Genomic DNA, 13,680 nt, shown 5'->3' with positions numbered 1-13,680 from the left:
ACAAGCAACTGGTTTTCTTTGCTTTAGCAAAAAACAACACGGTTGTATTAGCAGGCTTTTCATCAGCCAGCCCAAAAATGTAAGAAGCAGAGTGACATGGCTTTTGTCGCTTTATTTCATGGAATGACAGTTGTACACATACAGTTGTCCTTTTAACAAGTTGTGGAAGAGCTTGAGGTCTGCGCTTTTCTAGTCAAACAGTCCACTCAGAGCTTTCCCAATTCCTGCGACAAAGAAAATGAAAAGTTGGAGTTGGACGTCATGTGTAGCATTCACAGCGTAGACAGGGCACAACCTTGTTTTGCAAATTCACACTTGACAACTCACCAGCTCCACTGTCCTCCTGCTTCCCACCACCCATGGACAGGACATCAGCCATGTCAAAACCTTTGTCCTCCTTCTGCCCACCGACCATCTGTAATACGTCCCCCACGTCGAAACCTTTCTTGTCCTCCTTCTTCCCACCAACCATCTGTAGTACGTCCCCCACGTCGAAACCTTTCTTGTCCTCCTGACTTTCCGCCCCTCCTCCTCCTCCAAACTTGGATAGGCATTCCTCTGCAATATCCCCTGCAAAAAAAGCAGTTGACTTGTTTCCCGTCAGCCCCTCGGCACTTGTTTCATTGAAAACAACACACATTTGACGATGTGTTACTGTGTTGATGCAGCGAACCAAGAGTCCTATTGTCAACCTGAAAGGATTTGTCCCACATAAAGACCCACCCTTGTGCTTTCAAGCTCAAATTGTATAGAGCAATGTAGGAATGTTCACTTACCCACTTTCTCTTTACACATGTTGACCATAACCTTCTGGCCCGTCTCGCTCTTTAGGAAATCCATGTTGTTCACTGATGCCGGGTGGAGGGAGGATGCTTGGTCTTATAGCGACAGCGGTGTTGAGACCAGCAGGTGACGCCCTGCTGAGGAATCAGGTGGAGCCCTCAGGAGTCACAGGCCAAACCTGTGGTACAGGTTGGTGTGACAACCAATCAGACTTTCTTCACATGTTCTCCATAATGGCTCATCAAGCTCACGTGTCTTGACGGACACCTTTTGAGAACCAACACCCAAAAGCTGAGCAAAGGATTCCTTTCACATGGATTTCTCCCGACACTGCTTGGGGTCCAGAGAGAATCCTCATATACAGGACAAGGAGTGGAGACTTTTTTTTCCCCAGAGGAATAACATTTGTGAATGTACATGAATGTACAGCGGTCCAGATCTTCTCTGTGTCATTTTTCTTAGTCTTTGTTCGAATCATAAAAAACCCACACCAAAAACTGTTCCTCAAGGCCAATTGTGGGGCACTCTCTGGGTCCCCAAATTTAGACAGACCTAACATGGACAAACAAAAGTAGTATATTGCTAAGTACATGAAGGCCACGGAGTGAGTGCCAGAGCTATTGCAGCCTTCCCTCATGATTGCACTTTGGTGTGTTTGTGAAGACTTCATGTCTCAGCTTTGGTTCCGCAGTTGACCATGATGTTGTCTTCCTTAAACGCCGAGACTGGCCTCGGAAGCTGTTTCATCATGCGGCAGGATTTCTTTCTTGCTAGTGGAGGCGCGCATACATAAGGTCTGTCGGAAAAGCCTGCACACAGCAGAAAAGAACTTGCGTGTCCTGCGTTGCTGGCGGGCTTTCAGGGCTTCTAAGTTGACCATCAGCAACTTGAGGAGGGTGTTGTCGAAACTCAGGTCGTTAGACAGAAAAGCCTCCGGCAGCTGGCGCATGCAGTCGAACTCTCGCAGGATCTCCTTGACGACAGCCTTCATTACCTTGTTGATGCTGTAAATGTTGGCCTCTGTGATGACGCACAAGCTTGGGTCCTGCAGTACCTTCTTTGACAGACGCTGGATAATCGGCAGTGTGTCACGAGAGAGAACAACTTTCTTATGTTTTTTTTGGATGCGCGTTAGCAGCTGGACGACAAGCACCGCCATGAGCGAAGTAACCATCTCCTCCAGAACAGAGGCCGATCGGCCTGGCGTCACTTCTGAGGATGAACTTTTTGGCTGGGAAGCCATTGTGTGCCTGTGCAAACGCTTCTCCTCCGCAGAAGGCGGGCGGAGCGGCGACGGCCAAGCGACACGTACCACCCCGGAGGGTGGAGTCTTTGCTTGGGCGCTGTCCGTCTCCAATGCATTTTGGCTGTTCCTGCTTTCCGTGGTGATGCTCCCTTCCTGCCTGTCTGGTGGGCTTTCGAACTTAGTGTTGTCCGAGTCGACGTCCTCTTTTGCTTGTGGCATCGCTGTCCCCATAATGAGCGTGTCGATGTCGTTCAAGCAACCGTACACCTCATCGGCGTGGTTCTCCCTCGTCACTGGCTCCATTTTGAGCCAGAGGAGCAGTTGCTGCACAAACTTTGTAGAGGTGTCCTCCACCATCTTGTGCAGGACTTGGATGTTCTCCGGTTTTTCCTCGTCCACCTCCAGGATGAGCGGCTCTGAGAAGCGCCTCCACACAGCGTCTGACTGAATCGTGGTGCGGTTGGTGGTCATGAAATGGTAGATTTTATCTGCCAGGTCTATTGAGAACTTGTCGGCTTCGAGTCGTAGCTCGTCCACGTCTACGCTGACACCCTGGGGCGGTAGTGCCACCTTGTGGAAAACATCCTCAAGACCTGGCTGGATTCCCTGGAAGCTGAGCAGATTATCACCATCCGGTGCTGGAGTTCCTCGTCGGGACTCCTCTTCTTCCCTGCGCATCTGCATGCATCGACAACGAACCTTCTCCAGTTCAAATGTCAGCTGGTCAAACTTCTTTTGGCAAAAGTTCAAAAAGTTGCGTTTGCGAGCAAATTCATTGCTGCTGTTGGGTGACGCGCAGGTTTCAAAGAACTCGCAGAGTTGATCCTTGATCAGCCCAAGATTGAAGTGAGGCGTAGAAGAGCGACTGCGTCCCTCCTCCAACGATTCAGGGCAGTGCAGTTCGTTGATGATGGTTGTTACAATTTCTGCTGCTGTTTTCTTGAGTTCGTGATCGGTCCTGACCGACTTGTCCTCGCTGTCGGTCCATTTGCGTAGGATGTTCATCACCGCCTCTGTGGTTTCTTCACAGTTGAAAATGCACATGTTCCCGCCCCTTGAGTCACAGGGAGGTTCCTGTCTGCTGTTTTGGCGCCAGCACGGGCGGAAGCACATCGTGTACATCTTGCCCAGGTAAACCTTAAGTGCACCACAGGCTAGTTGCACCATCTTAGCCAGAACCTCTATCTTGGTGAAGGTGCCTGGGATGTAAATAAGTGGCACCAGCTGGCTGGCTGTGCTGGTGGCTGATGACAAGGTGTCATTGACTCTCTGCGAGATCTCCCTCTTGAAGAGGGAGTCCAGCTTTTGGGAGCTCTTGCTGCGCTGCTCCGGGACACTGAGTGCCGAGGCGAAGGCGGTGCTCAGTCCGCCTTCCACTTTGAGCCTCATTCTTTTCTTCTCGGCACTCTGAATGCGCTGCTTAAACTCTGGGATGATGACTCGGATGGTGTCGGCACAGAGTTTCTGCGTGATGTCCGTGCACATGTCCGCCAGGATGACCTGCGTGGCTGAGTCAATGGTCCCTGTGGCCAGCATGCTCCACTGCGCTGGCTGGATGCGCTCAAAGTATTTCTGCACCAACGGGAGGATGACCTCCTCCTTGATGTAGTAATTCTCCATCTCCATTGTTGGGCTGTTGTTGACTTGTCTGTTGCCAAAGTATTGGCAGCTGCTCAGGCTCCTGCAAGTGCTTTGACACCTTTGTGACATCACTAAGCTTTTCATCAGAGTTGACAACAACCTATGGTTTTTGTGATCACATAGTGATGAGGTCATAAGGCTTTTTAGGTCACAATCCCTTCATTATGTCATTGTGTGCTATGCAATCAATTATTTGACAATGCAACTGTCATTTTGAAGAAAAGCAATGAGACTGCGATATTTACCAATGAATCAACCCTTGGATTCTGACAGCTCTTCCTGCATTGATTGTCCTTGTTACTACATGTTGGGTTTATAGAAAAGATTTTCCCGTTGGACTTGGGCGGCTCGGTGGTGCACTGGGTAGCACGTCCGCCTCACAGTTAGGAGGGTGCGGGTTCGATTCCACCTCCAGCCCTCCCTGTGTGGAGTTTGCATGTTCTCCCCGTATCCACGTGGGTTTCCTCCGGGCACTCCGGTTTCCTCCCACATCCCAAAAACATGCTTGGTAGGCCAATTGAGCACTCCAAATTGCCCCTAGGTTTGAGTGCGTATGGTTGTTCGTCTCTGTATGCCCTGCGATTGGCTGCCAACCAGTTCAGGGTGTCCCCTGCCTCCTGCCCGATGACGGCTGGGATAGGCTCCAGCACGCCCGCGACCCCCGTGGGGACAGAGCGGTACAGAAAATGGATGGATTTTCCTGTTGGACTAGGCAGGGTAACAAACGTCCTTGGTCCTAGTTTGCACAGTGCCTGAATCTTCTGACGTCTTCATGAACCCTGCATACCTTGACATCTTAATGGCTCCTGCCAGAACGGACTTGCTCTTCTGATTAAATACCAACACAGTTGTGTATTTATGTTGCCTATATGATTTTGTTTTCATGTCTCTGTTTAGTAATGTAAAGAATTGACATGTTCTTCTTGCAAAAAAATCCTAGCTGCATATTTCGTCCAACACAACAAATTCTTGCCCATGTGTTGGCCCGGGGGTTCCGCTGTCGACCAACTCCTCCTCATTACCCGACGGCTGGTGTGCGGAAGCCCAAGCCAACCGCTGGGAATAACTGAACTCGTTGCTTAAGTCCTCGTTCTCGGGCGAGGTCTTTGGCCAAGGTCCGTCCCTGTCCAGTAGACTTGCTAGCGGAAGTTTTTGCGGAATCAAGGTGCCAGTCACCAGCATGTCTATGTCGTTCAAGCAACCGTAGACTTCATTGGTGTGGTTCCGCCTCGTCACCGGCTCCAACTTGAGCCAGAGGAGTAGATGCTGCACAAACTTTGTAGAGGTGTCCTCCACCATCTTATGCAGGATCTGGATGTTCTCCGGTTTTTCCTCATCCACCTCCAAGATGAGCAGCTCTGAGAAGCGCCTCCACGCTGCAGCTGACTGGACCGCTGTTCGGTTGGTGGTCATGTAACGGTAGATTTCATCTCCCAGGTCTCGTGAGAACTTGTCAGCTTTGTGTCGCAACGTGTCCACATCTATGTGAGTATCTCCGGCTGGTAGCGCCACTTTGCGGAACACGTACTCGAGACCTGAGCGGACTCCCTGGAAGCTCAACTCTTTGTCAGGCTCGGGGGTCTGCAGGACGCTGCCAGGCAGGCAAATCGCTTCTTCCCAGCGCATCCGCATGCAGCGACACCGGAGCTTCTGCAGCTCAAAGGACAACTCGTTAAACCTCTCTTGGCTAAAGTTCAAAAAGTTGCGTTTGCGAGTAGATTCATTGCTGCTGTTGGGTGACGTGCAGGATTCAAAGAACTCGCAGAGTTGATCCTTGATCAGCCCCAGATTGAAGTGAGGCATAGAAGAGCGACTGTGCCCCTCCTCCAAGGTTTCAGGGTAGTGCAGGTCGTTCATGATGGTCTCCACAATTTCAGCCGCCGTTTTCTTTGATTTGCGATTTGTCCTGAGTGAAAGGGACTCGTCCTTGCTGTCAGTCCATTTGCAGAGAATTTGTTTCAGCACCTCTGTGGTTTCTTCCTGGTTGAATACACACACATCGACGCACTTGGAGTCAAAGGGCAGTTGGTGTCTATTTTTTTGCTCACAACATGGTCTGAAAGACTTTGTGTATATGGCCATCTTGCTCAGGTAAACCTTAAGCGCACCACAGGCCTGCAACACCATCTTGGCCAGAACTGCTATCTTGGTGAAGGTTCCCAGGCTGTAGACATGCGGCACTAGCTGGCTGTCTGTGGTGGTTGCTGCCGCCAAAATGTGATTGACCCTCTGAGAGATCTCCCTCTTGAAGAGGGAGTCCAGCTTTTGGGAGCTCTTACTGGGCTGCTCCGGGACAATGAACGCCAAAGCGAAAGCGGTGCTCAATCCGCCTTCCAATTTGAGCTTCATTCTTTTCTTCTCGGCACTCTGAACGTGCTGCTTAAACTCCGGGATGATGACTCTGATGGTGTCGGTGCAGAGTTTCTGCGTGATGTCCGTGCACATGTCTGCTAGGATGACCTGCGTGGCTGAGTCGATGGTCCCTGTGGCCAGCATGCTCCACTGAGCCGGCTGGATGCGTTCAAAGTATTTCTGCACCATCGGGAGTATGACGTCAGCCTTGATGGAGTAGTTGTCCATCTCCATTGTTGGGCTGTTGCCAAATTGTTAGCAGATGCTCACGCTGTGAGTGTTTTGACACCTTTGTGATGTCTTAAAGCTTCTTTTTGCCAAAGAAGACAACAATGTACGGCCTTTGTGACCAAATGCATACTCACAATTTTCGATGATGACGTCCCAAAGGCAAACGGATTTTGATGCATTTGGCTCTGCATGCAATGAACTCTTGCTAGTTCACGGTCCAAACGTAACACTAACTCTGCGGAACCTTGTCCAGAACATTTCATTTGCTGCTAAGAGGACAAACTACAGTGGGCTAGACGTAAAGTTTTATTTTGAAGACGTGAAGTTTTATTTTGAAAAGTAAAAGCTGTCTCCCGGTGCCAGAATGGAGTCTGTTATGGGGTCTGTCATGTTCGACTCAATTCCTCTCGGTGGCCTACGGACTGCTAATGCTAAAAGCAACAAAGCTAAATGAAAGCAAAGAATTCTGCAGAAATTAATTTAGTTTTATTTAGTCCAAACTAATTAGATCATCTCCCACCGTTGACATTTTCCCACTTTTTCTGCTCCATGGTGAAAAACGCAACAATTTGCTTTGGACGGAGGTTCGCAAGGTTTGACTTTGACGATGAATCGAAACCCAGCCCCGTCACATCCTCTGCTGTGGGTAGGCCAGATAATTATTTACTCTATTTCTATACACTTTTCTTCACTTAAGCCGAACAGCGTTTTTAGATCTGCATGCAATATCAAGACTAAAGGGAGCATGGAATGAGGAAATTAAAAGGGATGGAAGGGAGGCGAGTGGAAAGTGCCATTTGTTCAAAAGGAAATTCACTTTTGGTGGAGTGCGTAGAAACCCGGACACCAACGAGTATGTGGACTGCTGAGGCGACCATCAAAGAAATTAGAAGACACAATGACCACGGATCATCTCCATGGAAATTAAAAGGGATGGAAGGGAGGCGAGTGGACAAGTGAGGAAATTAAAAGGGATGGAAGGAAGACGAGTGGATAAGTATAAATACAAAAGATTGATGATGTGATCCCAGGCAACAAAGGACGGATGGGCTCGATGGACACGGCCATTACACGAGGCTCAGGTCCAGTTTTGCGAGGTAAGGTGATCGGAAGGAGCCCAAGTAAAGGTTCCCGTCATGTTCGTGCGCTTCGCTCACATACGCCGCAACCAGCCCGTCGGGGTCATGGAAGCTTCGTGAGCAGACACCGCCGTCGTGGAGCTCGGCCACCAGGCTGTAACGAGGGACGAACTTCATCATGGTGTCCTGGCTGAAGACCTGGGAGGCAGAGACAAAGCTTGTCACGCGCAAGCGCTCGTTGGTTGGTCTGCATGGTGGTGTATACCTTGAAAAGTAACTTCTTTATCCAGGGTCTCTGGGACAGGAAGTCCAACATTGAGAATCCAGGATTGGGGCGCACGGCGGACATAGCCACCCAGTAGCCACCGCTCGAGCTGGGCCGGATGTTGTCAGGGAAACCGGGAAGATTGTCCACGAATGTGTCCATGCCGCCCTTGTTTAGTCCTGCCACGTGGACCCTGCCGCAAAATTCAAGAGTGAGTTAGCTGGGCGCGTGCCAGAGATGAGGGACTTGGGTCACATGACTGGACTTCTTAAGGTGGCAATTTTACCATTGGGACTGGCTTGAATTTGCATTTGAAACTCTGCATTTCAAGATCACGGGTGCCATTTGTTCAAAAGGAAATTCACTTTTGGTGGAGTGCGTAGAAACCCGGGTACCAACGAGCATGCGGACTGCTGAGGCGACCATCAAAGAAATTGGAAGACACAATGACCACGGATCATCTCCCGTCTTTGGAGTCAAAAATTAGGTTTCTGGTCAAATGGAATGGCAACATGTCTTGTTTGCAATAAGAGACCTACCATATTTGCCCGAATATAAGACGACCCTGATTATAAGGCGACCCCCTCTTTTTCAAGACTCAAGTTTGAAAAAAGACTTTTTGAACACCAAATTAAATTTTTATACAGAAAATGATTACATCTGAAACAAATGATTATAGCAATATATTCAAGAGAAAAAGCATGTTATTTTGCCTCATTCAAATCATGCAAAAACTGTATCACATCTTAATATCTGAAGTCTAACTAACTGTAGTATTGAAACAAATCTGAATAAGGAAAAACATTGCAATAAAATAATGCAAACTGCTACCGCTATTGTTGGGGAGCCTGAGGACTGTATAGGGGGTTGGCTCGGATGGTTATGCTCTTTTCGCCCCTGGGTGTCGGTCACAACACAGGAGGGAAGATGTGGTTCAGTTTTGATTGCTTTCCTGAATTAGTGGCAAAAAAGTAACAGGCACTGTGGCTCATAGGGGCATACAGGCAAACTGGCAAAAGGGTATAGGCGCACGTTTGGTCGTAAGGATGAGAGCATGTGTGTGTCGTGTACATGGGTGAGTCTTTGGGTGTGTGAATGTGATTCTTGTGTGTGTGATTATTGTAGCAACTGTGTGAAGGGTGTGTGTGGTATGTGTGTGGTTCTGCAACAGACAGAAATACAGCACGTAAGTCAACGCTCAACTTCTGACGTCACACAACACTAGTAGACGGCACACATTACATAACTAACTGCGCGAAACGGTTCCGCTGTACAGTCAAACGTCGGTTTTCGAATGTCCCGGTTCTCGAACAAATCGGAATTCGAGATTTTCTTGCTTCGGTTGTCGAACAAAAATTCGGAGGTCGAACCTCGCGAGATGAGCTGAGAGGATCCAAGAAAACCCGACCGCGCGGCCCGGATGCCGACTGACTCCGTTCGTTGTGATTGTATTTTCGTTACTTTGAGGATTGTATTAACCCCTAATCATGCCTCAAAAGAAAACAAGTGGGAGCAGTAAAGCCATCCTAAAACACACAAGCGCTTAACGCAATGCGACAGTGAGCGCCCGGCACGCTGCGGTTGTGCGATCGGACCAAATTAAGCTCCCTGCGCACTGAGGTCCACTTGAATTTTGGAAAGTACATCAGGACTTTAAAAATATTTTCTAAATTTTAGCGACGGCTCTGTCACAATAATGCGACTAGCGCGGTGCGGTTGCGTGCTTGGCGGTGCGCTGCAGTAGGGGTGATAGGACAAAAATGCGCAAATGAAAAAAAATGCTTTAAAAAGGCGTTTTTGGAAGGTAGTTTTGGAACAGATTAAAGTTTTATCCATTATTTGGAATGGGAAAAATAGATTCGGAATTCGAATGAGTCACTTCTCGAACGGATTGTGGTCGAAAACCGAGGTTTGAGTGTACTAAATAACCATAAATGAAATACTCGCGGCAACACACCAAACATAAGTCATTGAGACAAAATACATTTGCTGGCGACCGTTAGTCACCGTGCAGCTGCGTAACGGCTGTAGTCATGCGTGTACGATGCAAGGCAATCTTAAAGGAGCGCACGAAGCAAACCGCAATTGGACAAACGGCACAACAGTGGACAGTAGTAATGAAATGTATATACTCACTTTGTGTCAAAGACGCACACGATCACAGCAACATACTCAGTCGATAAAAGCAACCTTTAACTTACCGCTGCGTACAAGTTAATGGGTATAATGTCGAGACATCGAATGTAGGACGACCCCCACTTTTTCAGTCTTATTTCAATGCCAAAAACATCATCTTATATTCGGGCCAATACGGTAATGGAAATGGAAATGCCAGTGGTATCTCCAAAAGTGATGGCGGCTCCTCCGAGACTAACGCCCAATTCATACCGACTGCTTTCAAATTCATCGGCCAAAACGTGGCTTATCTGAATTTCTTTTCCTCGCCAATGATGGAATTCATCTGTTTGTCAGTTTTTTGTACAGCCTGTCCATCCTGACCGGGGTTGCGGGAGTGCTGGAGCCCATCCCAACTGACTCCGACTCGCCGTACCTACGTATTCGGGCTACGGTGGTCTCTGCCACCAGGACAGACTCCTCGTCGGGAAGCAACTGGATACCGTTGGGAAATCGCAGGTTGTCCATGACCACGCTCAGTTCTCCGCTCTCCGTGTCATACTCCAGCACCCTGACGGCAAGAAGCAGCGCGTCAGGTCAGGTGGGCTCAAACCCCGTCGACAGCCTTTTGCCATACCGCCCATCAGCGCTGGCCTCCATGATGAGGTGAAGGTAGTTTCTGCGCTGCCACCTGCTGCTGGAGCTGGTGAAGTACACCTTTTTGCCATCCTGCGTCACCGCCAGGTCATTGATAAACAGCAACTTCCTGCCGCCCACCTCCTGGCCACCCGCCACCAGCCGAGTGGACTCGCCTGGGAAAAAAACAACAAAAACAGCGCGGCTGCCCACTTGCCGCTGCTTCTAGCACTGGACTAATCACATCCACCTTGGACCCAGTTCAGTGAGGGCCGTTTTGTTTGCTAAACTTGAGTCACGTGTGGAAACACATTGGCATAAGATGACAACCACCACAATTGACAACAAAGGTATTTGACGCCATCGGGCAGCTCACCTGTGGTGGGGTTGACCTCAAAGACACCCAGGTAAGCGTCTGCTACAAATAAAGTCCCGTTGGGTCCCACTCGGATGCCCAGGGGCCTCCCGCAGGTCACCTCGTACTGCGCCGACTCTGCACGCACACACCCAAAATCACAAGATGAGATTTAGCAACTTTTGCATTTCACTACTTGTATCTTTCAGAAGTACTATTTGTTCCAAAATTTGCATCTGAAGCAATTACTGATTTGGTCCGTGGCATGTCTTATGAAAATGGGCTCCGGTTTTCCAGACTCAAAGCAAATGCAAGGGCAAACAGACTCGGAAAAGAGGCTTTCTCTGAAAACTTAGAAATGTCTTAAATTGGATAGAGAAGCACCAGTTTCTGATTAATTTTAAAAACTGCTTTTCTTTTCCAGTCATTGTGATGCTTTGACTCACCACAAGGAGGTTTTCCCAATCTGGCCACCGTGTGAATCCTTCGACCAATCATCTTTACAATCCTGCCATCAGCTGTTCCGCTATAAAAAACGTCTGGATGCACACGCACGCAGCATTAGCAAGCAGCAAGTTATCTTAGCATCCAACATTGCGATATGCGGGGTTTGCACCTCCGATGTTGGCGATTGACTCCGGTCCGGCAACGGCGTCTTCGTAGAGTCGGCGAGCGAGACGCAGTTTGGCATTTGCTTCCCAGCAGCCCGACATGGCCGGCGGCTCCTTCAGACTATGGGACGGATGACATCGTCAGTAGCCATTCTGAAGCACGGTGTGAAGGCACAGTGAGGAGACTTGCCCCCAATCAAACTGTTGTGTCCTCGCCGTTTTCTTGACAAGCAACCAAAAAGCGATGTGAACCGTCGCACAATGCAGTGCGCCAATTTGGGGCCTCAAATGTTTCAAGAGTGGATTTGTTTGTCCAATCACCGGATCAGATTTTTACGTTTACGTTCAGGGTCACTGAGAAAAAAAAGTTTTTCCTTCTATGACTTTTCTTGTTAATTTGGTAATTCTTTATGATGAAGCAAAAATTTGGCCAGTGACATGGGAGGGAGTGACGGCGCACTGAGCAAGCGACGTTGTTTAAGAAGGCGTTACTTCTTGACGCGATCATCTTTGGGAAGATTGCCCAACGATGGCGTTGGTGCTTCTCTAAAATGACCGCACCTGTTTGCACGTTTTGTTGGTTGGCTTTGCACAGAGATGACTTGTGATACATTCGCAAAGTTGGACAATCAGCAGTAAAACGAGTTGAGTCATTTGATGTTGGTTTTGACACCGCGACGCCTCGTCTTTATCACTTTCCCAAACCTTTTTGATGTTTGATTTTGGTAGGTTGGATTGGATCGCTGGAATTTCCGTTACTTTGAAACAGATGATTTGACGGTTTAGGCTTTGGTGCTCACGGAACAAGTCGGGCTCTTGGGTTCTCCGGGCACCCCCGGACAGCGATTAGCAAGTCGAGAAAGAGCCGCCAATGTGGCCACCTCCTTGATGTGCGCTTTTTGTGTCAGGAGCTCGAGATGGAGACCTGTTGTTGTTATCGCGCTGCCATATGGAGGAGTTTCGGCAGGCTCGCTTCAATGGAGGGCCATTGGAAGTCTGGCTCTTTGAATAGAAGGCCGTCCCCCACCGAGGAGCCAACATTTTCCACTGTGCTAGCAAAATGCGTGCATGCGTGACTTTGCCGAGCTTCGTTTGAGGTCGCAAATGTGTGCAAAACATTTGCCAACAGATGGGCTGACTGGTCTTGTTTTGCACGTGTTGAAAAACAAGTACAGGCCCCGGTCTGTTCTGGGGAACATTTTGCAACCTTTGCAACTTCGGCTGACTTCAAAAATACTCATGTGGGTTGGCCCTTAAGCGGGGCTTTTGTCCCACTTGAGACTCAAAGTGGCCATTTGCGGGGATCGCTGTGACATGCGAGAGGCTCTAATCTTTAGCCGCCATCTTTGTGAAATGACGACATGGAGGAGCAATTGTGTCATAAGCCCAAAACATTTGCTTCTTCTACCTCCTCTTAGGTAGGAGGAAGAGCGGCGAACTGGGAATGAGACAAATGAGATGAGCCCATTGGCTCGTTGACACTTTTGAAACTATCTGGGTCCACCGCCGGTCAAAAGGCCTTTGCGCCATCCATGCGGACTCACACCAGGACATCGGGCTGGATGGGCGACTCCAAGATGAGCACGATGACGAGCAGGGGCAGAAGCAGCAAGCTCCCCACCGACAGCAGCGTCGCTCGGAACACACGTCCGCTGTATGTTCTGCAATGGGAAGCCATGTCATCACCAGCGCAACAAAAAGTCATATCCTCGCAAAAGGAAGTGACTGCACTGCAACAAGAAGGCGCATTGTTACGACAACAGCAAGTGACATCATTTACAACAACAATGGTGGCGATGGAGTTGAGCCGATGCTGGCGGGGATGCAAATGGAAATATCACAGAACTCGAAAAAACAAACGACTGCATTTGAATATTTCATCATGGCACCCCGTGTGCGTGCGTGCGTGTTTTCGCCTTTAACTCTTGTTTGGCTCATAAATGTGTCAGTATGACAGTAATTGCCGCGCGCACGTCACTGGGTGTCATGTGCCATTGTTGTGTAGTCGCCTGACCCGTTGCCCTTGCGCACGCGATCGGCTGGGTGGTCGCTGATGACGTCATGTCTGTTTTGCCTCCGGAAGCGCAGGCCCGCCGTCTCGTTCATGCTGGAGCGCTTTGTTGATTCTGTGCCGGTTTGGCTCGGTCAAGCTAGCCTCACCTCACCTCGTCTCGTCTCGTCTCGTATTGGCCGTTCTTCAATTTGAAGAAGGCATAGTACGCTCTCAAACTGACCAAGTATACTCTAAGACGTACGCCACAATGTACTTAAGGCGAGCCTCTTTTGTGAAGTGCAACGACTGTGTACTTCACACAACACACCCCACTCCGACTCTGACGTATTACCGTGAGAGCCGCGCGAAATGC

General features: G+C 49.2%; 3 protein-coding genes and 1 long non-coding RNA gene across 5 annotated transcripts in view; 1 reads left to right on the top strand and 3 right to left on the bottom strand.

Moving 5' to 3' along the window:
* LOC148393612 (uncharacterized) overlaps positions 1-10,948 on the top strand; it is a 21,623-nt gene extending 10,675 nt beyond the window's left edge. Inside the window, exons 1-2 of one of the 2 annotated variants that reach the window (XR_015860579.1) lie at positions 2,089-3,160; positions 10,070-10,948. This is a non-coding gene — a long non-coding RNA (uncharacterized LOC148393612). Of the gene's footprint in view, positions 1-2,088; positions 3,161-10,069 lie in introns of those variants that run through there. The other variant, XR_015860580.1, reaches the window with a different exon arrangement.
* LOC148393614 (uncharacterized) lies at positions 98-4,563 on the bottom strand. Its single transcript, XM_088385667.1, has 3 exons — positions 777-4,563; positions 328-570; positions 98-224 (listed from the first exon to the last, which is right to left on the bottom strand). The coding sequence occupies exon 1, from the start codon at positions 3,803-3,805 to the stop codon at positions 1,496-1,498; it is 2,310 nt and encodes a 769-aa protein (XP_088241793.1). The 5' UTR covers positions 3,806-4,563; the 3' UTR covers positions 98-224; positions 328-570; positions 777-1,495.
* Positions 4,604-6,292, bottom strand: LOC148393613 (uncharacterized). Its single transcript, XM_088385668.1, has one exon. The coding sequence runs from the start codon at positions 6,254-6,256 to the stop codon at positions 4,607-4,609; it is 1,650 nt and encodes a 549-aa protein (XP_088241794.1). The 5' UTR covers positions 6,257-6,292; the 3' UTR covers positions 4,604-4,606.
* On the bottom strand, positions 6,718-13,680 carry apmap (adipocyte plasma membrane associated protein). The gene is made up of 9 exons (XM_088385672.1): positions 13,329-13,680; positions 12,859-12,975; positions 11,320-11,435; positions 11,150-11,242; positions 10,725-10,841; positions 10,350-10,524; positions 10,149-10,283; positions 7,598-7,790; positions 6,718-7,530 (listed from the first exon to the last, which is right to left on the bottom strand). The coding sequence occupies exons 1-9, from the start codon at positions 13,418-13,420 to the stop codon at positions 7,321-7,323; spliced, it is 1,248 nt and encodes a 415-aa protein (XP_088241798.1). The 5' UTR covers positions 13,421-13,680; the 3' UTR covers positions 6,718-7,320.

The sequence above is a fragment of the Syngnathus floridae genome, chromosome 9 (genome assembly GCF_059516105.1).
Source record: "Syngnathus floridae isolate MCC-2025c chromosome 9, RoL_Sflo_1.0, whole genome shotgun sequence".
Lineage (NCBI taxonomy): Eukaryota > Metazoa > Chordata > Actinopteri > Syngnathiformes > Syngnathidae > Syngnathus > Syngnathus floridae.
Note: the sequence above shows the minus strand (reverse complement) of the source record. Positions and strands in the feature narration are given on the sequence as shown.